The sequence below is a fragment of the Mixophyes fleayi genome, chromosome 5 (assembly GCF_038048845.1).
Source record: "Mixophyes fleayi isolate aMixFle1 chromosome 5, aMixFle1.hap1, whole genome shotgun sequence".
NCBI classification, from domain to species: domain Eukaryota; kingdom Metazoa; phylum Chordata; class Amphibia; order Anura; family Limnodynastidae; genus Mixophyes; species Mixophyes fleayi.
Genome location: NC_134406.1, coordinates 199808043 through 199833633, shown reverse-complemented (window position 1 = coordinate 199833633; position 25591 = coordinate 199808043). Strand labels below are relative to the sequence as shown.

Genomic DNA, 25591 nt, shown 5'->3' with positions numbered 1-25591 from the left:
ATAAATTGATTAAAAATGGAACAAAACCTTATAATATTTATATTCAGATTAAATCCGCTTCATTTTTTTAGATACTGGTGCAGGCATAAATTATTCAATTAAATAAGTTGTACACTTCTGTAGAACCACCTTTCCCGTTAACCTGTAACGTTATCTGATTTAGTTGCCTATCTGTAGACTTAGCCCATCATACATGTTCAGTCAGTGCTAATACAGCAGTTGTGTTGTGAATGTGCCACATAATGAAATCTAATTGTCACAGCTCATGTCTAGTCATCTGGTGCTGCGTTAACAACACCACCTCTGTAATGACAGATTGTTTCTCTTGTACAGGTTTAGTCCATTAACAATAAAACCTCCCTGCTGCTTATTCTATTAAACACCTCAAACATCATCAGTTAATGGTGAAAATTCTTGGTTTTGGCACTAAAGCTCTACATACGTGCAGCAATATCTAAATGCAACCACTTTAATATCTTGCAGTACTGTTCAAGATCAATGAATATTTGCTGAGGTTTAAAATAATCATTAAATTAAACCCTTACTGTTTCAAAATTTTGATTTATGCAATGAAATGTACATATTGGTTTATTTAGATGGCACCACAAAGTGCATGCAGCTTCTTATACTAAATATGACATCTGTAGTATTTGAATTAGTGGGAACAGACATTTAGAAATATTTTACTGCACTTGCCACCATAAATCAAGGTCATACTACTTGTTAACTGCCAAAATTAAGGATCAGGTGGCTTACAAAATAAAAGTGTTCAAACCAGTAAGAAGACACATTAATCTGCAGATATCATACATCTGATCAACAAAAACTATTTTAAAAGATTATGGCTATAGGGTTTTAAACATGAGTATAATTTTTAATGTGGATTTTTTAGTATATCACCCATACAAATATAAAAATGTGCATGTAAAGATGCACTCCAATAAAATCCATAATGCTGGGAATATGACTTTTTCATGTCTGCCTTGTATTGATTGAGTCCAAACAATAAATAAAAAAAACTGTTTATCTGACTAGTAATATCCAGCTTTGTTTTATTGCTCTATTTATTGCAATTTGAATAGTGATACAGAATATGCTGGAGCTATATAAATCATCATCATCATTTATTTATATAGTGCTAGCAGATTCCGTAGCGCTTTACAATTGGGAACAAACAGCAATAAAACAATACTGGGTAATACATACATATGTAGAGGTAAGAAGGCCTTGCTTGCAAGCTTACAGTCTAAATAAATGTTACTGGTAAATAAAGTTAATAAAACATTCTGTATAGATGTAATAATTTTACATACTTAAATATAGCTATAAAGCTAGCGTTCCACTGTGGTATGCGGATGGCAGTTATGCATGAGGTAGGATTCTGTACCCTATCGCCTACATAATCATCTTCTCATAAATATAGACAGAAAAGTACAAGGTGGTGCCATACAGTGTCATCACACTAAGAATGAGGCTGTTTTGAATATAAAACAACCTCAATCCAGCTGCCTTGCTTTGCCATTTCTGTATCTCCTTTGATGATCTGCACCACCCTCTTGGTGGCAGTCACTGCTGCCACAACTTCTGCGAACATGGAAAACAAGTGTCTTGGCTCTGTGTCTAGCTGTGATCATGAGGCCTAAAAAAAACTAGCAGGGAAACAGTTACTCTGAACTTGCAGATAGACAAAAAAATGCCCATTCGGCAGAAGAGGGAAAGTGTTCTGTAGAAGAAGAGTGAGGTTTAGTCAACCTTAATGATGAAGTGCAGAAAAATTTGTCATGAGCAACCATATCAATATAAATTTCATGCACAAAAATGGCATTCAGCAATGGCTGCTTTTAAAATTGGTAGCTAAGAATGCCTCTGCCACACATACTTTCCCCACCAACACCACCTTCAAATGATTCCGCTACCATATATATATATATATATATATATATATATATATATATATATATATATATATATATATCATAAACTCATTTGGACAGGGTCATATTTACCTTCTGTTTCATATCCCTGTATTTTATTTGTCTCAGTATCATCATTTTTATCTCCATCTCTCTGCTTCTATAAGCTGGTGATATATCACCAAACCAAGGTCCCTTCTACATCTCCCACATTCCCTATGAACAGATATCTTATTTAGAACACTCCCGAAATCAAGCAAACCTCAAACACATCACCTGTTTCCCATCTCTTCAAAGTCCTTTAAATGTGCCCTATGGAATGCACACTCTGTTTGTAACAAACTTAACTCTATACCTGACCTGTTTCTCTCAAACATCCTCCAGCTTCTGGCAATAAGAGAAACATTGCTTATACAATCAGACACTGCCTGACCTGCAGATTTTTCACATGGCGGTCTCCATTTCACCTATACTTCCTGACTTGGCAAGGAGATAGGGTTGGACTGCTTCTTTCCCCACTTTGCACATTTAGGGCCTCATTTAGAGTCGGACGCAATGTGCGTCTAAGGCATGGAGGAGTGGGAGTGTGCTGCAGCTTGGTAGGGCATTACGAGTGCCATGCAACCTCAGTTGCGTCCCACTCGTAATACCCTACTGAGCTGTGAGCAGTTCATGCAGCTAGCTAACTACTTGCACCACCTAATTCCTGACGCACAGTTTTAGCCCTTTTTTGACGTGTGTTGTGTCCGCGTCCAGAATTTACCTACGGGGTGACGCGCCCTGTGTCTATATTATCCACAATTCCACTTTCTGCCCTTTCCCTCATAGTAAGCTGCAAGATGTTGCAAGTGTAAATTGCGCCCAAGATGCAGGCGGATATGGTGCTTGTTGCACATGCGTGATTGTGGTTTGTGGTCGAAGCACATAAAACAAACTTTGCATCCGACTCTAAATGAGGCCCTTAATGTTGTACCTAATATCCCATCATTCACTGTCACATCTATCGAAATAATTGTAATTCAGATTTTCAACTCATTCTCTATGCGTGTTGCTAATATTTATTGCCCCCCTGAAGCATACCAACAATTTCTTGAACATTTATCTCCTTGTCTTCCATATTTCTTGTCATTTGACATCCCCGCTATCATCATGGGTAATTTAAACATCCACATTGATAATCCACATTCCACTTGTGCCTCTAAATTTCCTTCTCAAAATCTCCTCCCTCATCCTCTCCCAGTGAACTGACTCCGCTACCCAACAGGAGAGTGACTGCCTTGATCTTCCTTTCTCTAGACTGTGCTCAGTTTCTGATTTCCTTAACACTCATTTCCCCCACTCAGATCATCACCTTACAAGCTACAAGCGCTTCACCAGTACTTTAACCTTTCTGCTGTCAAACTCTACTAAATCTCCTCATTCCTGAATAAATCTTAACTCTTAATTTAATTTTCAACAGCTTTCTATCTTCCTGCAACACCTACACTCCCCAATTTCTAATTTTTCCTCTGCTGATATATCAGAACCACATTTTCACTAAACCCTAGCAACAACCTTTGATCAAGTGGCTCCAGCTACATTTCACACTCCCTGTCAACTTTGATGTAATTCATGGCACATTAAAGTAACACACCTTCAAAAGCTTCCTTGCAAACCAGAACATAATTGGCACCTCTGTTTTGAATAAGACCTGGGTCTCTCATCCACATTCATTATCTGCCTACATTCCCAGTTACAGGATGTTTTTTGGGCTGTACCCACTTTGTGGAATTCCCTCACTCGCACAACACTTTTCTCAAGTCTTCAAATCTTCCAGTATTCTCTGAAAACCCACCTCTTCAGGCATGCTTATCAAATTCCTCAACCTCAGCTACCCTAGTACCACCCCTCTACACAGTTCACACAAGATAAATACCCTCTGACTACCTGACCAACATTACTGTGTGATCACATAATCCCACTAAGAAATTTTACCTTTGTAATCTAACTCGACCAATATGCAATATGTAGCACTTAACCTCATGTATCAAACTCCCATTGTCCTATAGGTTGTAAGCTTGTAAGCAGGACTTACTTCTCTGTCTGTCTGTAATACCCAATGTTGTTTTATCACTGTATTTGTTTCCAATTGTACAGCGCTAAGGAACATGCTAGCGCTATATAAATAAATATTATTATTATTATTATTATTATTATTATTATTATTATTATTAATAATAATAATAATAATACTATTCTTTAATCTACAATTAATTTTGTATCATGATCCCCTTAATGTACAGCACATCATAATACATTAGCTCTTTAAAATAAAAGATAATAATAATAATAATAATAATAATAATAATAATAATAATAATAATATCTAGTGAAGGACAAGATGAGCCACATATGAAGTATCATACAGGACAGTCACACACTTTCAGATGTCTGACAAGTGAACATAAAACTTCAAGATGCAGGAAACAAGATACCATTTAGAATTTAGACAGAATATTTTTTTTGCTTTAGTTATCTTTTAATTAAAAGCATAACAATCTTTAATATGTTAGCTTCAGGTACAGATAGAGCATATTTTCTTTAGACAAACGAGATTGAGCTCCAACCACAAATTATTTTCAACATTCCATTCTTGCTTTTCCCTGCTAAGATTTAAATATAACAGTGCAAAACTGGATCTAATAAAAGCATATTAATTAGATCCACTTTCTACATGGAATCCTTTGGTATTGTCAAGTGATATGGTAAAGAAATCTTGGCCTCCCAAGTTAAAAATATGAATAATAAAAAACATTTGAAAATATTTTGCAATAAATGTTAAAAAAAAGAATAACAGGTTGTGTTTACAGGCCTAGCTACAGTATTAGTTATAGTAATGCTTGAGAGAGCTATTTCTATAATATTATTATATTAGGAGATGGGGACAGAGCAACTAGTTGAATGAAACCTGAGGAGACACTAAGGCAGCTGTAATGAAGAGCTATCCAGACTCTTAATTATAGTAATGTAATAGGGATATATAGAGCTCAATTTTCAGACTGCCAATATAAATAAATAGAATGTGGATTAGTAATTATGTGAGGGGATTGTTAGTTGTGAAACAGTACCAATGATGTACCCTATAACATCTAGTGAATGCAGCGATTTGAAGATTGGTATACGTGTTATTTGGGTGGCTTTTCTAACTGAAGGTTATAAAAGTATATGTACATATGTGCTATTTATACTAGTGCAACCGCCACCCAACAACTAGAAACTTTACCCTACAGATGGAGCCAAAATACAATTTAGTTTGGTACATTTTAGAAAGTAAAAAAAAGTTATAGATCCAAAGAAAACCTCCCAGGTATATATGTGAAATAAATAGACATATGCTGATTCATTCCCAATTAGTTAACAGTGCATAAACCAGGTAAATACATTTGCATTTTACGATTGTTTAATAAACAATAAGAAGAGCTTCTGGCCAGAAAGCAACTACTGTAAAAAGCAGCGGGAAAACAGAACAAATCCAGCATGCATATTGGCCTTTTTACAAATAAAGAAAAAGTCTCTTGTGAAATCTCACAAATGTCCAGGTATTATACTAGAAAACTGATATTACAGCCAGAGGAAGAGAGTTCGTAAAAAGTCAATGTTCTTACTCTGTGGGTGAGTCTGTGGATCTCGAGGAGAGTAGAATAGGAACTTGTAATTACCTCTTTATCCAAAGAGGCTGTCTTTATGATGTCCCCGCCAAAGTTCCTTTGTTGTTTTAAAAGTTGAAACAGGTCCACCTCCCAAACCTCTAGATGTAAATATAAACCTTCTCGTTCGATGGAAATGATTTCCAGTACGGGTTTCTAGCCACGTACTCGGCGGCAGCGTGTGAGAAGCCGGGACTGCCATTAGGTCATGTGACAGTCTGGCTTTGTAGTCCATGTGGCTGAATGTACAACTGCCGGCTTAGCATGTAATATATCATGATAGAAAGATGTCCTATCAGTGAGGATACAGTATATAAAATGAATTAATAAATCAGTATTTCCGATCGGTAAATAAGGCTCAGTCCTACGTGTTTCGCCCGTCAGTGAATAGGGCTTCATCGGGGATTGTAACATTCATTGCAGGTGAAGGTTTTTATAGTTTACTCTCTTTGATAGCAGTCCTTAATTAGCAGTCAATGTAGAGCAGTTGTATTAGTTAGTGCAGGTGGCTATAATCAAGTGTTTTGCCACATTAAAGGTTTTTTTTCTAAAAAAAATTATAACTGATGAAACAGACTATGAAACATGAACATTTGCTTGGACTTGATGGTGGCTGGAGCAACAATTTGGCCATGAAGTGGTCAATCTAGTACATAAAGTCTGGGGAGACATAATCATATATTCTACATAATATTCTACATAATCATACATTATTAACTATTATGCTTAGTAGCAGATGATTTGCCTCACATCAAAACATCACTCGCCTTCACAGCCATGAATACAGAGTGGGTGTTTACAAAAATGTTCAATAAAACCTAATTTGCATCATTTCAATAGCACTCTTATTGGTACCCCTATGTCTGAGGCCTTAAATAATACTTGTAAATATTTATATATATTTAAATATGGTATATATTTTGTGGCAGAGGAATCTAGTAAATATTCATAAAAGTTTGATAATCTTTTAGTTTTAGCTGCAGTATGGTAATCTGTGATGAAAACTTTTGTTATAATGGATAATGACTTAGCTGTCACTAAAAGGTCAAGATGAAAATACTGAAGTCTGCATATGCTTTTGAAATAATCCTTGATAAAGAGCATACTTGCAGGGATTAAAAATAAAAGGAAAGACAGTGCTAACAATGAATGTAGAGAATATTGAAATGCAGATGGAAAGAATTGTGAATGTGTTATTAGAAATGATGAGAACTACTGAAGGTTTTATGAGGCTATTCAATTTCTAATAGCTGAAATAATTAGAAAAGAGCACTATTTGATATTTAACGATAGCTCTAACATAGCATTTTGATAATATTCATTATTGTGTTCCATAATATGAGAAGGCACCTTATAACATTTTTAAACACTGTTATTTTAAATGTTTCATGTCATGACAAAGCCCAGGATAAAGAATTTCACATTGTAACTGAATGCTTTGTAACTGAAGGCAAGCTTTTATTTGTTTGTAGTCTGCCTTTATAAACTTTAAGTGCAATGTCCTTAATAGACTTTTTACAAGGGAAGGGCAGAGTTTCATCTTTACCTTACACCAAAATATAAACAGGTCATTTCTATACTTGCTTTTCAAGTACATCATATATACCACAGCCTTTATATCTCTGGAAAAGCTTACAAATCAGACTGTCTTACACAGTAGAGCCAGCACAAGTGCATGTGCAATAGCAGACATTGCCATAAAATATATTTCCTTCACACATATTGTAATTAATATGTCTGGGCAAGAGGAGCTACTCTGAAAAAATATATTTTTTCTCAAGTATATTTTTTCTATTATCTACACCAGGGCTCAAAGTGGGAAATTATAAGTGCTGGTATGGAAAATCTAGTGAATGGCCGAGGCTTGGGGGGCCTCCTAGGCTACCAGAAGCTGTAGGGATTGCGGTAGTGTGTGATTAATTTTAGATGATTTTAGCACTCTTTAAAATGTAAAAGGGTATATGGATGACAGTACTGTAGGAAACGCTAAAAGATTGCGCATGTGTGTGATACAGAAACACATTTTTATATAAATATCCCAACAATCTGTGCTCAGAAACACATTACAAAAACTTTAAATTTAATTTATATAGTGCCAAATGTGCATTTTCCTTGGATAACTTGCACAGCTGTATGATGCCATTTCTGTCATGTTTTATTTTGCTCATCATCCTGCAACAATACAGATGAGCTGTGTCTCCACGGCAAAGTCAATACATTATATACTTTCCACTTTGGCCAGTGTAAAGAAGGTCTGGGTATTTTAAATGCAGAAATGTAATGCCCTTACTACCAATGCCACCCCCCTTCTTCCTGCATCTTCCCATGCCCCCTCCCACCACCTGACAAAGGACACAATCCTTTGCCAGCCTAGTCTGCAAATCTTATGCGCACATGCTCTGCAACAAAACAGAACATGTGCACAGCTTGAAAGGAAGTGGGGAGAAGAAGTAATGGTATTTCATATTGGCACATACTGCCCCACCTTGAGCACTGAACTACACAGTACATGCAATTGGTTTTGATACATTCATCTGTTTTTTGTTGCTACAGTTTTCAAGTGTTTTTACTTATATTAGATACATAAACCAGACAGCCTAATATTTCTGTATTGGACAAACAACATTCCTATTTGAACACTATTTGTACAGATCACAAGGTTAGGAACAGAAGAAAGCAGAAAGCACTTCCTCACCCCATCACTTTACCCTACAGCTGTTATTGTTATGGAGATGGGGTATTGTACAGGAGCAAATGACATTTATAAACATCATATTGCATTAAGAGACAAATGTTAACATTTTGTTGTCATTCCTTTTTTCTTCAGAGTCTGATCAGTATTATGTTCCTGAATCTTTGCCCGTTGGCTCAACAGTGACCAAAATAAAAGCAGCAGATGCTGACATTGGACTAAATGCAGAAATGGAATATAAGATTGTCGATGGTGATGGTCATGGAGTATTCAACATTTCTGTGGATAAAGATACCCAAGAAGGAATAATTGCAATTCAGAAGGTATTAAAATGGAATTGTTTAATCAAAATAACACGTTAATAGTGGTGTATTTACTAGTCATAATAGAGATGGCTTTATTCTTTCTTTCAAGTGTAAGAGTATCAGATTAAGGACCTCATAGGACACAGAGTGAAAATGATGATGGCATTGATGTCCAAGATATCATCACTCTCCCAACAGTTGTTTATTCCCAACGAAATTATGATAGTGAAATGAACAAATAAAGTATAATACTTAATTAAGTTGCTTAACTTAACAGGTCGGAGGGAGTGTGCCCCAGTTAGACACAGTTAGGCAGCGCTTACGCAGGATAATTCTACAGGTGTTTGACCATGATAAATCTTGATGTCTACTATTTAAGTGTGGTTCAACAGAATTGATTCTTATGGGAAAGGTATTCTAAAGTGTTTTCATTGTATATTTTTCATAGGTATACACTTTTATATTTGCATTTTTACCCAATAAAAGCACTCTGTATTACTTTTTTCCCAAATAAGTAAATGCTGTTAATTCCATCCAGTAGTATTGAGCATGTGTCTCAGTTCTAATGCAAAACTGCAAAACAAAACAAAATAATAATAATATTAATAATAATACTATAATTGGATATAATAGGTTATTTCCACTTTTCCTTTGAGAAGGCATACATTTTCCACAGCTGATTAATCAGAAAGATGAGTTAGAATACTTTTCTCTCTAACTATCACCTGTAATTACTTTTTACAATTTAGTCAATTGTTATTACAATAACTGTTTGTAAATTATACTTGGCTAGAAAAAACACCAAGTACATTTAAAGCACTGATTTACGCCCAGCTACAAAGAACAGATAAGCAATGGTAGACTGATCAAATTTAACAGATCTTAAAAACTCCATTATTTTGAGCAGATTTTATATTTAATTGGCAACCTGAAAGCATTATTTTCATTATATTGTTTTATACTATTAAACGGAATAACTCCATAAAATGTGCACCTCCATTTAACTTTTTTTTACAGAGGATGTGTGACTAACTATAAAACATTATATTTTTGTAGCCAACAAATTTGCACTTCAAAAACCATACAAAGCCAGGATTTTTCTCAAGTTTGTTTGTCTCCCGTTCCTGAATTGAGTGACAATTGGCTTTGTGTATGAGAATTTGTGAAAATGCATATGTTCAGGAATTGAATCTATTTTTTTATGTTCATTATTTGATATCTTATTAGTTTAATGCAATGTTTCTGGATGCTTACTGCCACCTGCTCATATGGCCAATCAGGAGAAAGTTCTGCCTATTTAAACCCATATGTCCAATGCCCAAGCTTTGTAAGATTGTGGGTGTGAAAAAAGCTATCAATTTACAGATTTGCATTGCTTTATTTATAATATTGTCTGGTTGCTACCGACTCAGTCTTTTTACTTTGAATCCTCAGTCTTGCTTTGGTCTACTCATTTGGAACAGTACCTTGATTTTTTTTTATGGGAAATGTTGCCCGATTTACTCCTAAATATTTTTGTATTAATTTATTACTATGTTTTGATGGCTCTGCCCAACTTTCCTTTTTATACTGCAATGGTTGTCCTTTGCCTGGTTGACAGAGTGAGTCCCATAACCGTGATTAAAAGCTGTTGGCACACACATAGCTCTTCTTAAAGTGAAAAGTACTCTTATAGTTGAAAAACACATCTAGACTGGAGTCTAATTACTCTAGTAGTTTTAATGAGTGTCAGATATTACAAATTAACAGACAGCAAAAATTTTCTGGTGCTAATTAAACTGGTACTAGATAGGTTGGGGGGTATTTGATATATAAGAGATTAATAAATAGGTTAATGCTCATATCCATATAATATATGATTTAAAACTTTTGAAGACTGGCCAATGGCAGAATATTTTCTTCTGATAAGTCCATAGATATAAGTATTTTGCAGATCAAAAAGGGAATAATTTTCGGTTTTAAGGCTTAGGTAACTGTTAAAAGAATGAACTAAAGGTTAATGGATGAAATTAATATTTCACTCTTTCAATAATGATATAGTAATTATGAGCCGCTAAGAAAATGCTCTTAATTGCCTTTCTACAGGTAGGCATAGAATGGTTACATTATGTAGCAACATTTCCCATATCATTGGTTATACATCAGCAAAGCTAATGACAAATGTCAAGTATAACTTTTGGACATCATTATTTTGTATGGGCTTAAAGGGTGGTTGTGCTGTCTTAATTAATTAAATTAATTGGACATTTGTATTCTTTATTCTATGAGATTTATAAGACTATATAGGTATATTTCAGCAACAAAAGCAATTGTTCATAGCACTTAATACTTTTTTTTATTTCTGGAAGCCAATGTGACAGACTTACACTGACTGCACACCAGGCATTTTAATATTTCATAGCGTTTATAATGGTACTTTTAGGTTAATGGCAGTATTTTATATGGGAATGCATTATAATAATTTTATGATTTTTAGCAATGTGTTCTATTGCAAATGGATGACCAATTGAGTGATTTAGTGCTGTTATTTTTCCTATAAAATTACAAGAAAAGCAAAAACATTACATATGATCTGTCACTGCTTTAGGTAAAAATCCCCATGAAAATATAGTTCTTATAATGTGTTAAAAAATATAAATATACTGTATGTAATTATGTAGTTATTCAGGTGAATTGATACTTTAGCTTTTTGAGTGTGACAGTTATATTTTAAAGAATATTACCCTATGTTTTACAGGAACTGGATTATGAAACAAAGACCAGTTATATACTGAGAATAGAAGCATCAAATAAACATGTGGACAATCGATTTCTCAGCCTTGGTCCATTTATGGATACAACAACAGTGAAAATTACTGTGGAAGATGTGGATGAACCTCCTGTATTTTCACAAAAGTTATATACAATGGTTGAATCTGAAGCAGCAAAAATAGGCACCAGCATTGGTGCAGTAACAGCACATGACCCAGATTCTACAAATAGTCCTGTGAGGTATTTACATTTGTTCATGCTCTTATTTGTACGTATTTATGCCATAAACCCTTTCTAATGTCTCATCAACAAAAAGAGCTCCTGATACAGCCCACCTTTTATCCAATGCAGCAGACCTCCCTCAATGTACAAAAGTAATAATTGATTTTGTTAGTATGCGTGTATATATGTCTACTAAGTAGGCATTTTTTCTCAGTAGACATCTATAAATGACCATATGCAATTATATTCACCAGCATAGATGACAAGACACAATTCTCATGTACTCATTGTCATTGAGTTCATTTGTACCTTGTAAGTCATGCAAATTTAAAGTCTGTCTAAAAAAGTTATAGCATAATATTAATTCACCACTCAAATATTAATTAAAACTTTTATAATAGCAGCAGATATCACACCATCTGTAAAATGCTCTGGGTACTCATTAATAATATCAAATGTATTATAATTCTCTTGCTATCATTGTACTTCTTAGGATACATCATTGTATAATCTCTCTCTCTCTCTCTCTCTCTCTCTCTCTATATATATATATATATATATATACACACAAACATATATTATATAGTATGGTAAAAACGTACTGTTATACACTTAGCATAAAAATGGTGTCAGGGTATCGAAAATTTATGACCTATATGTCTATTATGTGAAATACAGTCTCATACAATTTCTTTTAGATGTACTGGCACTTAAAAGATGACCTACATCCTATATACAGTTTGTGGGATGAGCCAATAGCGTTGAAAATGCAGTATTTCACCCACGCTCCCTTCTCAAACATATGTGTTTATGCCACACTTCTTCACTGTGTGGGTGCACTTTAAGTTTTAGTATAGCCTTAAATAATTCTTATAAATATATATATATATATATATATATATATATATATATATATATATATATATATGCAATATTCCAGAAATATTGGGGGGAATGCAATTCTATAACATTAATAAAAAGAAAGGTGCAAATACAATATTTTGCAACAAAAATACAAAGTACCTTGATCTCCATTATACAAAAAAAGATAAATGTTAAATTTCTATTCTTTACTAAATATTGTACATATCTGAGCATTTGATAGCAAAATAGCAAATATGTATATATATATATATATATATATATATATATGTGTATAGACATATATATCTATATCTATCTATATATACATATATATATATATATATATATATATATATATACAGTGCAAGTTAACCCGTGCCTGATACTCATGCATTCTAGTCAAATCAAGCTACTTCCTCAGGGGAAGAGCGTTACTTCACGAAGCAAGCGCCCTTTTTAATGTGTGTTCATGAGGTAAAATTACCTCAGGAAAATGAGTTTGACCCCTCAACTCCTAAATTTAGCCTTTACTACCCCTTCCACGGGGGTAAGGGGGGATGATGGAAGTTAACTGACTTCACTATTCTAATTTTTTTGTCAAATAATGTCAGTATACCAAATTTCAGGTCAATTGGATGAGTCCTTTCTGAGAAAATAGTTTTTTCCACACACACTAACACACACCGCTAGGCTTTTACTTTTATATATTAGATAATGCTAAGAATTTAATAGGTCAGTGTATAACTCCGCCCAGCAGGTGGCGCAGCAGCTTGTTGTTTTTTTTCCCACACACAAACTAACACACACCGCTAGGCTTTTATATTATAGATATATCCAAACATAGTAACAAAAAAAGTGCTGTGCATAGTCCACATAGTAAATTGCATATCCTCAATTGTTGAAATAAAATGAACAGACCAGCACCAGCAAGCCAGAGTACAGATATACAAAATAATTTTAATAGAAAAATACCAAAAAGTTCCAAAAAAAAATTAGCCTGTACCCGATATAACCCATATGGTACCAGCTGTACGGCAATAAGCCCATGCTCGGTATCTCCCATGTTATAAATGCAACTGCATGGCAACATAAATGCCTATTTATGTATACAAAGCAAATAGACAGTTGTTATCAGCACTTATCCTCAACACTGCATATCTGTGTGTATCTAGCAAAATGAAAACATGAGATATTAGTTCATATTATGATCAAAACATATAAGCCTGCATCCCACCATCAAGGGCACCTCATTGCATGCAGGTCCTACACTGACCTATATGCCTTAAGCACTATTAAAATGCAGTTAAAAATAGATGTTCTCAACTCCCAGTTATAGGGGCTTACATCTAGCAAGAGCTGGAATATATATACCTGTATGCATTTAATTTTAACATAATAAAATACACCACTTATTAATAAAAGTGAGAACATAAAAAACAGTCTGTTGAGTAAGTCACAATGTAGACATTGCTTATGTTTTTACATTTAGGTCACAACCCACGTTTCACATTAGAAACTTTAATTTTTGCCTCATTGATCATGTGCTCATGGGGAAAATTAAATTATTTCTCACTGTGAAAGGCTTGCATCTTCACACAAAGCGGCACACACATTGACATGTGAAATTGAGAAAGGCAGCAACTGTGCAAACCTTTTACATAGTGTGAAATCACCATATATTATCTTTTACTTTAACTATGTGACATAGCACAATATCTGACAGCATAATGAACAAAGAGATTAGCAGGGAAATTGATTCAGTTTAGTCTAAACATCCATTAGAGGTTAGTGTGTAACTGTTTGTATGCTTATTTTTGCTGGTAGAAGGGACAAATTCTTTTTATAGCGAGTTACATTCACCAATGCCAATGTGAATTTTGCTTCAAACCATGCTGTGTGTGGCCATCTAGTAAGTAATAAAATTACCAGATGTAACGTCAACCAGCAGCCATGACAACGATGTTTCAGAAATTCATTTTTTATCTCGAGAAAAATATTTATTAAGCGTCTCCAAGGAGAAAGGACATCTGAAAAAGTACATAGCATGGAAGTCTCCCCGTGGCTACTCATTGCTCTGGTTCTAGTAGAACGTTTCTGAAATGCACTGGGCAGGGGTTATGACCTTATCTGGTGATGTTACGAAAACAGGCTTGATGTTTGAATACCACAGATTAACAGCATGTACAACTTGGGGCATTTACCTCTTTTGTCGACATTTAATACATTATATTTTTCCAAGTTACAGTTACTTGCTTAAATTTGCCACAGATTAACTCTGTATAACCAATCAATGTTTCAACCTGATGTTTGTACTTTTAATAGTATCTTAAAACTCTCTGCCTGTCTTACATAAATGTGTAATATAATTTACTGAGTTATGTTCATAAGAGCATAAATATAATGTCTTATATATAGTCTTTTTTCTTCCTTCCTTCCCCAAACGGAATTAGCTGGTAAGTGGCAGCTTCTGGCACCAGTAACATAACCAGGAAACAGTTAATTTGCTCCTAGACACCCAATCAGTAAAATACAGCATTCACATTAAGGTTTCTAGAGAAAATTGTGATGTCAGTGTGCTGCCATCAAGGAATGTTAACATTGAAGTGTGGATATATAAAGACATGAGCGACCTGATCCATTCTGCACCCAGTCATGATAGATAAAACAATGGTCTGATACTAGCTGGCATGTCAGGTAGCATCAGATCCCTACTTTTTGCAATACATTTAAATATTTCAAACTATTTACTTTACAGCTTAACTAATCAGGGATGTGTTACATGGTAACATGGATCCTTAACTTTCTCCTTAGCTATGGGGCATTGTTCAATGCAACAAACTGTACTCCATTTAAAACCCAACTTGCACCATCCTGGACCTTCTGTTAAAAATAAATGCATACGTCAATAAAAAAAGTACAGTAATGACTTAAAAAAATGGGTGGATATCGAGAACACCATGGAGGTCCCGCTGCATTACCTTCCATGGTTGTCTGGAGGTCACAGGCCTGCCTCGGCAGCCCCACAATCCAATTCACTCTACTGATATGGGATTATGTGAATAAAATCTTCAAATTGGCCCCATACCCCTCTCCACTAACTCCAATTTGGAACCATCCCCAGTTCCCTCCAGGCAATGTAGAATCCATGATTGTACCTTGGAAGCCCAGAAAAATAGATAGATTCCATCACATAATGGGCAAATTCGGCTCCCCCATATTTGCGGAGCTATCAGAAAGACATGGTCGCCCAACATCTCTACACTTCTCATACCTACAAATTCGTAGTTTTATTTCCTAGCAAACACATTCTAAAAAACTCAGAAAGCTATTGCCCTTTGAGCGCAACTGTATTTACGCAGTAGGTTGCAGGGAAAACATATCAATATTATATTGCTTCCTTCTCAAATTAGATCTACCTCCCCTAGACCCACACAGGAGGCATGGGAGAGAGACCTAGGGCTAGTTTTGGATGACGAGGGATGGTTGACAATTCGAAAACAAGTAGCTAAGGTATCTATTAACGCAACTGTCAGAGAAACAGCTTACAAAGTAAACTCGAGATGGAACATGGTCCCAACCAAGCTCCACGGCATTTTCCCAACTACATCAGACAGGTGTTGACGAGGCTGCAGGGGACAAGGTTACTCACCTGCACATCTGGTGAGAATGTTCCATTATTCAACCTCTTTGGGACATTGCTGTGACCCTTCTCCATCAACTCACAGCTGTTCACTTTCCCAGGGACCCTGCAATATTTTGCTCAACAAGCCTATTCCCTCCATAAGCAAGTCAAAGGAACGTTTGGCACTTCAAATTACTCAAGCCTGCAAATTATTTAATAGCCTGAGCCTGGAAAGAATCTCTTTCCCCTACCAAACCCAATTAATAAATAGGTTATGGCACATCTCATCCATGGAGTATATTACACCACTTCCTAACGACTCACTCCCTAAACTTAGTGAGACATGGATCCCATGGTAAAGTATACATGGCTCCACAGTCCCGGGTAATAAGTAAATGAGAAATCATGTCTCCTCTCCAGCCCCCTCCCCTCTCCCCCACCAACACTTCTTCCTCTCCCTCTCTTTCAAAAACCTTGTCCCCAACCTTTGTCTTTCCTATCTTCATTACAATATCTTGAAAAAACAAAACAAAAACCACTTTGTTACTTTCCAATCATTTTACAAGTTATATTGTGGAACTTATATTTCTGTAATTATGCTTTTATTTTTCTTGTTTACCAAATATGTTCTGCAATGTTGTTTTTTCTTTGTGCAAAGTGTAAAAATAAAGAGATTTTTTTTTAAAAAAAAGTACAGTAATAAAACACTAGAGTAAACTATAAATTGAAACTTAAATCCCAGAATCCTAGTAAAACTGGAACCTTCAAAAGCTAACATTGGTGTGGTAGTAAAATAGTATGAATTTTTGAAAGACAAAGTTCTGCTGTACATGACGGTCTAAATGTATGGTCTACTTTCATTTGACTGTAAGTGACAGCTTCTGGCACCAGTAACATGACAAAAAAAGAAACAGTTAATTAGTTCCTAGATACCCAATCAACAAAATATAGCATCCACATTAAGATTCCTAGAGAAAATTGTGATGTCAGTGTGCTGCCATTAAGGAAAGTCCACTGTGAAGTGTGGATATATAAAGCTATGAGCAACCTGATCCATTCTGAACCCAGTCGTGATAGATTGCTTAAAATAATGATCTGATAAGGCTGGCATGTCAGCTAGCATCAGAACCCTACTACAAGTGATCTATAAATGCTGAAGTGCAGGTGAGTTCTGAATTGCAGCTGAAATAGTTTTTAATTGAACTGAACAATACTCTGTCATTTCTTTTTGCAGTGAATTTAAATATTTCAAGCTATTTATAGCAAAACTAATCATGGATTTGTTACAATATAACATGAATTCTTAACTTCCTCCTTAGCTATGGTGCACTGTTCAATGCAACAAACTATACTCCATTTGTAACTCAACTTGCACCATCTTGGACCTTCTGTTAAAAATAAATGCATACATCAATAATAATATAAAGTAATAAAACACTTGGATCGACTAAGAATTGAATTTTAAGTCTCGGATTCCTAGTAAAACTGGAATCTTCAAAAGCTTGTCTGAATTCTTGAAACAAAAAGCTCTGCTGTAGATGGCGCTTTAAATGTACGGTTTACTTTTGTGTGTCTCCTGTGCCCAACTCATTCATACGTTTTACAAATACATGATTATCAAATAGATAAATGCATTCCAACGTTATAAAAATAATCATTTTGCCTTAACACAGATACTCAATTGACCGCAACACGGATCTGGAGAGGTATTTTAACATTGATGCCACCAGTGGACATATCACTATAGCAAAATCTTTGGACAGAGAGACCAATGCAGTTCATAATATCACCGTTTTAGCAATTGAGAGTCGTAAGTAAACACACATTATTTATTTATTACATTAAATACCCTCCTAATGAATTTCCCTCTCACAAGCTGGTTTAAATATTAACATTGTTCGGCAGATGTTTTAACAGCCAATTATGTTATATTTACATATATTAATAGATTCAAAGAAGTAGAAAAAAATGGCACATTGGTAAAATAAACAATTTATTGTACTAACATCAGCTCTACTTAATGTATCTGGCAGCCTGTTGTAAGCAAAATACAACATTTCCATTTATTGATTAATTAGGTATTACACAAATATTCTTTAAATCATGTTTTGCTCCCACACAAGTTTTTTGAAATTATTATTATTATTATTATTATTATTATTATTATTACCAAAAAATTACAGAATTACAGCACACTTACCCACTTAATAAACAGCAACATACAGTAAATACAAATATTGAAAATATTCAAAAAATATATGATTCATATTAGGTATAGAAACTGCTGCAACCGTATTTGTGAATAATATAGTAAAGTGCTACATTTGAGAGCTGGAGCAATAACAAATTGTAGGCAGATTTGATAGGATATGTAACTACCTTGAATCTGTGGCCCTCTCAATCAGTTTCAACAACATGTTTATGAAAAAATAAAATATGGTGAAGCACGCCGAAATGCCATATGTGATTGGCTGCATAACCGGGAGTCAAGACACACAAAAAACAGGACACATTAAAAAACAAAGCGTTCATAAATAACATTTCATTTTTTGCTGATCAGGTTCTTAAGTACTGAAACAAATAGTTCCTGGACACATTGCTGGAACTAGAGTCTAGTACTGATTTGAGATTCTCAAGTTTGAGCCAGTATGGGATTCAATCTGAATGCTTCAGTTTGTTCAACTGGAAGTTCTGATTGAACCAATCTTGAAAATGTTAGTCAAAAAAGTCATTGTTGTTTTCAGCACCATGGTATATATTTTACAACTATCATGGCGTGTATTTTATAACTGCTTAGCTATTAACTAAAATCTGAAGTTCGATTTTGAGGTTGAAAGTTTCATTGATTTCAAATAAAAGAAACTAAATAAATAAAAAAGTTAAAAATACTATAAAACATAGACATTGACATTGACAATTTAGACCTAGCTCAAACAATCTCAAATATGTCTTAACATGTTTAAATATGGTTGAAAATGTTAATACTGGTTCTCAAACTGGTTTTAGACATATTAGAAATAATTTTAAGCATCTATATCACTGACTGCCCAGTTTTAGAACTGACAGTAGCTGATCAGATATGGGTACTTCAGTAATTGTCCACAAATTCTTAAATAAAGCATACAGGGTCTAATTAATTTAGGAATGTAATACACGATTTCATGGGTGGAACAGGATGGGGAATTGCATATGCACATACTTCTTGAGGGAATTTTCTTTAAAAAGGCAAACAATTTTTTTGATGCTTTTTCATTAATATATATATTAATAGGTGAGAATATATTTTTTTTCTATGCATTCTGCTGAGACTTTATATTGCATATATTGTACGTAACCTGCAGTATAATGTCTGTCAGACAAGAGCATACCTAAATCTGTATTACACAAGAGATGTTTCTTCAGATCCGCTTGTAGTTGAATACGGACATGCATATTCCCGATTTTTTTAAAATGCACATGAACGATCGCACATACAAAATGCATGACGCCACACAAAACACATCACGTCACAGTATTTTTTGTGCCTCAGTAAGCTCCATAAATACATATTAAAACTCATCCATTAACCTTTCATTTAGTATTATAGAACATAAATGTGTCAGTGAAATTATGAAAAAAATATACATTAAGGGCCTCATTTAGAGTCAGACGCAATTTACACTGAAATCGTAAGTGTAAACTGCATCCCGAAATTTACACAGTATTTAGAGGGGCACGGATCTTTAGATCCGTGCGACTTAGAATACTGTGCAAATTGCACAAACATGCCTCTTTATCTGCCTTATAGGCTCGGGTGCAAGTGTATCATACAGAACACCCTCCCTGTAAAGCAGATAATTAAATAATAAAAAAAAATGTTATTTTCTCCCCCAAACAGCACAAGGGTTGGTTATGCTGTTTGGGAGGGGTGTACCTTGTTTTTTTATTTTTTTATTTTTTACTTTGTTTTTTAATACATCAAGGTCTCTTGAAGCAGCTAGAGACCTCCTAGATACATATTTTCATTTGCTTTCAACTGAAAATAGCATGTAAAGTGTGTGAACGTGCCTTTACATTGTTAAATTTGCCCGCTACCTCCCTCGTTCCACCACTCTAAGCGCAGAGAGGTGCAACGGGGAGATCCATGTCAGCCGGAGTGCAAACTGAGACAGATCTTTGGCCAAAAGTGCCTTTTGCGCTGAACAAAAGGACTTGCGCCCAACTTTAAATGAGGCCCTAAATGTCTACTAAGCTTTAAATACAATTTGCTGTATATAAACTAAACAACATTCAGAAATATTGAATGCTATTTTTATCCTCATAAGCCATTATCTGCAGAAATAACCTAAAAGTGGCTGGCTATAGTATATTTCAGATACTGAGAGGAAGTCTGGATAATAAATCTCCCCATGCAATCATAACTGTGCCTCAACTACCCTCCAGTAGGAAATACTCCTTTTATATTTGTTACTATTTTATTAGCTTTATTTTTAGTTAGTGGTATTTTAAGAAATATAATGAATTAATTTATCATATATAAATGTGACTACGGACATATTGTATAACTAACTATATGTAAAATTTCTATTTTAAACAAATGATGTAAGCTGGTATTTTATATATGTTTGCTTCTGATTTCTAAAAATAAAATAACCAAACAAACCAAAGGTAATAAAATCTAGATAAAAAAGTTGTTAAACATATGTTTATGCGTATGAATAAATTTAGTGGCAAAGACAAAATGACTTTTTTTGTAATTTTGCACAGAAAATCCAGCCCAGATTGGGAAAGGTTACGTTGCTATTAGCATTCTAGATATCAATGATAATGCTCCTGAATTTGCCATGGAATACGAGACCAATGTTTGTGAGCATGCTCCTCCTGGACAAGTAAGTCTTTCGTAATCAATTTATAAATATATATTTGTATATATGTAGCTGCCATGCATCCTACATGGCTTGGCAAAAGTAGGTTCTATAGAAGACTGAAAAATCACCCAATTTTTCTTACATGGGCAATGTGGCATTACAAGGTTTACATACTAAATATCTAAAACGTGACAGGGTTACAAACATTTTAAAGAAATACACCCATAAACAATTAGTAATTTTTCATTTTATAAATATGACAATGTTTTATGGCCCCTATGTCTAAGGACCTTTCACCACAGATGAAAGGCTTATTTCCAGCTTCAATAAAAATAAAAAATAAATAAATATTTTGTTTACATTTTAACTTCTGGTCAGAGGTAGTCTCCAGACTTCCATACAAGCTCCAGTAGTTTGTCAATTCTGATGTATTACTAGTATGTAATAAATATATTATTTTAGGTTTACTAATGGTCATTTAAGATTGCCATCAATAGGTGGCAGAGCTATACGCTGTAAATACAAAATGTCATCAATAACTTTTTATTGTGATGAATATTATTACAATAGAAACTGACTTTCTCCTGTTTCTTATTATTCATGCAATAAAGAATGAGAATAGGGAACTATCCAGAGAATATTCACGGTCGCTTTTCTAGTACAGTTAAGAAATTGAAAGCATGCTTTATTGCACGGTTATCTGCCTCAATGCTAGTAATATCGCCCTGTATTATGTCAGCCCCTTTGTGGCTTTGCTGCATATGCACAACTCCCTCCACACTCCTCCCCTCTACCTGTGCAAATTACTGCTCTTTTCCAAACGCTATCATATTGGTGCAATGAAAAAAAAATCTAGGGTGCATAAACTGAGGCACAATTTGAGTCCAAAGCTGCTTTGCACTGTGAAGCTAATGAGTTGTACTACATAAATAAACACCATTGTGTCAATGTGACAGAATCTAAATGTACCAGTGCCGTAACTATACATTTTGGTGCCCTGGGCGAGACAGGGCACGGCGATCCCCATCTTAAGAGGAGGGGGGTGGGGGGGAGAGAGAGAGAGATTTTAACTTACCAGAGTTTGATGCTTCAGCCGTTAAGTTCCGCCGTGGAATGAACTCTGGTAAGTTAAAATCTCTCTCTCTCTCTTCAGCCCTTAAGCGGAACTTAAGGGCTGAAGGCAGGTAGCAGGCGGCTGCTGCACCCCCTTGGCTTTGCGCCCTGGGCGACGGCACTGCCTGCACCACCCTTGTTACGGCCCTGAAATATACTGAAATGATTTTATGAAAACCTCACTCATTAAAAATAATATATGAAACTGGGTACTGTGTTACACATAATAAAGTACAAATATATTTTTAATCCAAATACATATTTAGTTGTTTTTATCTTTAAAGACACTATATGAAAAGTAGCTGAATCAAATGATATTAAGTGCAATATGATATATAATCTAATACAATTGCAAAATACAAAGTAAAGACTTCCATCAAGTGTGCAACCAGTGTTGGTATTGTCAAAGTCGCATTGTCATGTGTACTAATATAGCAAAAAATGGTACAACCATAATTATGAAACAGTTGAATAAATGAAAGTTGTTGCCTATCCTATGCACATTATTTATATGGGATATGTGACCTACCTCCTCTCTTGAACTTCTCTGTGTCTTAACACTTAAAGAAGATATTGTAATTTTCAATGAAACATTGAGTGATCTCTCTTGCTTGTGGAACAAAGTGAGTTTGTAGCCCTTTACAAGACCATGAAAGTGACCTTGAGTTATTTCATCTTGAGCCCTCAGAGTGACTTGATTTTCTTCAATCTGTTCAGTTATTCTTATCAGCCACTGTCTTTCTGTTGAATTGCGGAGAAATGCATTTACCAGCCCTGTGTAAATATATCTAAAATCAGATTTAACAGGTCTGGGTTAGGCCTTTTTGTAATGGGGAAAGGTAACAGAATTAGAAGAGTTATCAGAATGCAGGCGCATAGACTCATTTTCTTTCCCACAATTCCACAACCTAGCGGGGAAAAAAGTAAAATCACTCGCTCCATAATTATTTGTGCTTAAATTGTATTGTGTTTATGCTTTATAAGCTGCATGAACATATCTACATACAGTATCTAGCGTACTTCTTTATTAATATGTATCCGCATTTTTAGAAGTTTAACTTGCAGCTTCTGTACTGTCTTTTATAGCAAATAAATTTTTAAGACACTTGTGATGAGACATTTACTTTTAATAAACCTTGGGTAACATCCATTGTATTTATTAGTTTCGTTATATTTGATATATGGTCACATTTTAGTGCTGTCATATAAACTGAGGAAGCCTTTGAAATGTGAACTTTGTGTGGAAGTTTTGCTATGAGCATGTGTTTACTCTTTAAAGGTTATTCAGGAGATAAGTGCAGTGGACAAAGATGAACCATCAAGTGGCCATTGGTTTTATTTCAGATTACCACCCGATGCAAGTAACATTAATTTCACATTACAAGACAATAAGGGTAAGTACTTTTTGTAAAACCTCATACTAAACCTGTCCCTTGATAAGGCATATTGAAAAATGAATAGAAAAAATAGGGGGGAGAAAAAAGGATTTTAAGTTATAACTTTTATTAGCGTATTTGAGATTAATTTGCTGTTTTCCTCAGTTATCTTATGGTAAAGATACAAAATGATGAACTTATATTAGTGTAAACACTGGGAGGAGAGTTGGAGGAAAAATCGGAGCAGCTTAATCTTAACAAAACAGTATGGAAAAGTAGCAGATTTCCAGCTATATGCAGAGCTGTACATAGCCCGAGATGCATTCACCTCTGCATCAACAGCATATGTGTCTGGTTTAGGACATCAGTGCACATTTGCACCAGTTCCGCTGCTCCATGCGCAGGGGGGGCATAAGTGTGAAAATCATGCAAGTCAGCATAGGAGCATATGCATGCGCCCATGTGCACAGTGATTTCATGCAAGATATGCTGCACAAACAAACTGGCATACGTGCCATCCTCCATCAGCCCCTGAATACCTAGGATATTTTGCAGAGATGTATGTTAAATATTGTTCAACAGCAGCATTAAGAACTTGTATATGTACATCCTATCTTAGGAAGTTTTACTTAGTCAATCATTTGTTTGTGTTACTAGCTTTATATGTGTAGAGATGAATTATATTACATGGAAAAATGAACTCAAGTTTTCATCTTTGCAAAAAACAATATTGTTGCCTTGGCAGAAAACTTGAGCTAATCAGCTCTCAATCCAGTCCTTAAGGAAATACTTTCATCCATGTATCAATTTATCCTTGAAACAGGAATCTGCAAACATCAGCCCCTCATCTGTTGATGTACTATGACTAGCAAAAATCAACTTGTAGGAGAATGATGTTTAAACAATTTCAATGTAATTAATTATGAATCGTGGTAGTTCACGGGTAGATGGTTATTTTCAAATAAAGGTTTCATGCTGTGTTGGTTTAATTTTGGTGTAAAGTTAAAATACAGCCCTACATGTTTTGAAAACCAATACGGACATAATTTGCATATTTAGAACGTTAATTAAAGTTTGTAGTCACATTTTTTCAATAAGAAATAAATTATATTATATTTATTTTGAATTTAAAGTTCAGCTGTTGAAATCAATATGAATATATTGTTTGTTGTTCAAGATAGTTTAAATGAAATCAAATAAGGTGGAAGTTATTGGTACTGTTATCTGCTTGGCATGTACACAAACAATTTACTAAACATAAATATTAAGCATACTTTTGAGTTACTTCCAATTGCTGACAAATATAATTATTGTTTATGTTGTGTAATAATGATATAGAGGGAAGTTCATTAAAATGACATACAAGGACACATTTTAAGGACAATTCAGACTTCTCTAGACACAAAATTACTATGACAGCCTAATATTATTAAATCAAAAGCACAATCCTATTTTTTAGTGTTCTTCTGCTAACCTCTCCGGCTTAGTCTTTTTTCTTTCTGTGCAAAACTGCAGTCTGCTTGGTCATATAATAAAGAAATGTCATGGTAACTGTATTCAGTGCAGCCACAGATCAACTGTAGTATATTACATCTTCAAGGACATCATTTTGAAAAAGTTATCACTCTTTCCTTCTTGTCAGTACAATTTATTTATTTTTCTCCAGCACAACACAATATTTGTGCGTGTTGAGTTTCTCTTTATTATGAATTACACATAAATAATCTCTCTTTGACATTGCTCTAGCTATAGTATTGTGCTTTGCGGTTTTTATTGAGCCTATACATATGTAACATAATGAGTTGCTTAAGAGTTGGAAGAACCTATTTTAGATTTTCATTAGCTTTTGGGAGAAAATACTACAACATTTCCATAGATATTCACAGTTTTCATAAGATATGAGAACATATTTCTTTTTCTTGTACAGTAGACTGTTTGATTAATTCTGGCATTGCCAAAGGGTAATACATCACTGACAAAAAGTGAGAAATCAAAAGTAATGCTAAATTGCCTGTCCCTCTTCATTCTAACTGTTGATTAAAGATCTACAACCTGACATTTGCTTGACTTTGTATCACATGCAGATTTTGACAGGGACTCTAATGCCTTGAAATGAACTATGCATCATGTTTATAAGCAACATTTACATGCTAATTAACTATAATACTTATTTTTAACATAACCACATTTTGTACAGAGC

General features: G+C 34.6%; 1 protein-coding gene across 1 annotated transcript in view; it reads left to right on the top strand.

The window, feature by feature from the left end:
- CDH7 (cadherin 7) overlaps positions 1–25591 on the top strand; it is a 149857-nt gene that overhangs the window by 113559 nt on the left and 10707 nt on the right. Inside the window, exons 6-10 of the mRNA XM_075213255.1 lie at positions 8427–8614; positions 11334–11587; positions 17729–17865; positions 20802–20923; positions 23295–23409. Of these exons, the coding sequence (XP_075069356.1) occupies positions 8427–8614; positions 11334–11587; positions 17729–17865; positions 20802–20923; positions 23295–23409 (816 nt within the window). The remainder of the gene's footprint in view (positions 1–8426; positions 8615–11333; positions 11588–17728; positions 17866–20801; positions 20924–23294; positions 23410–25591) is intronic.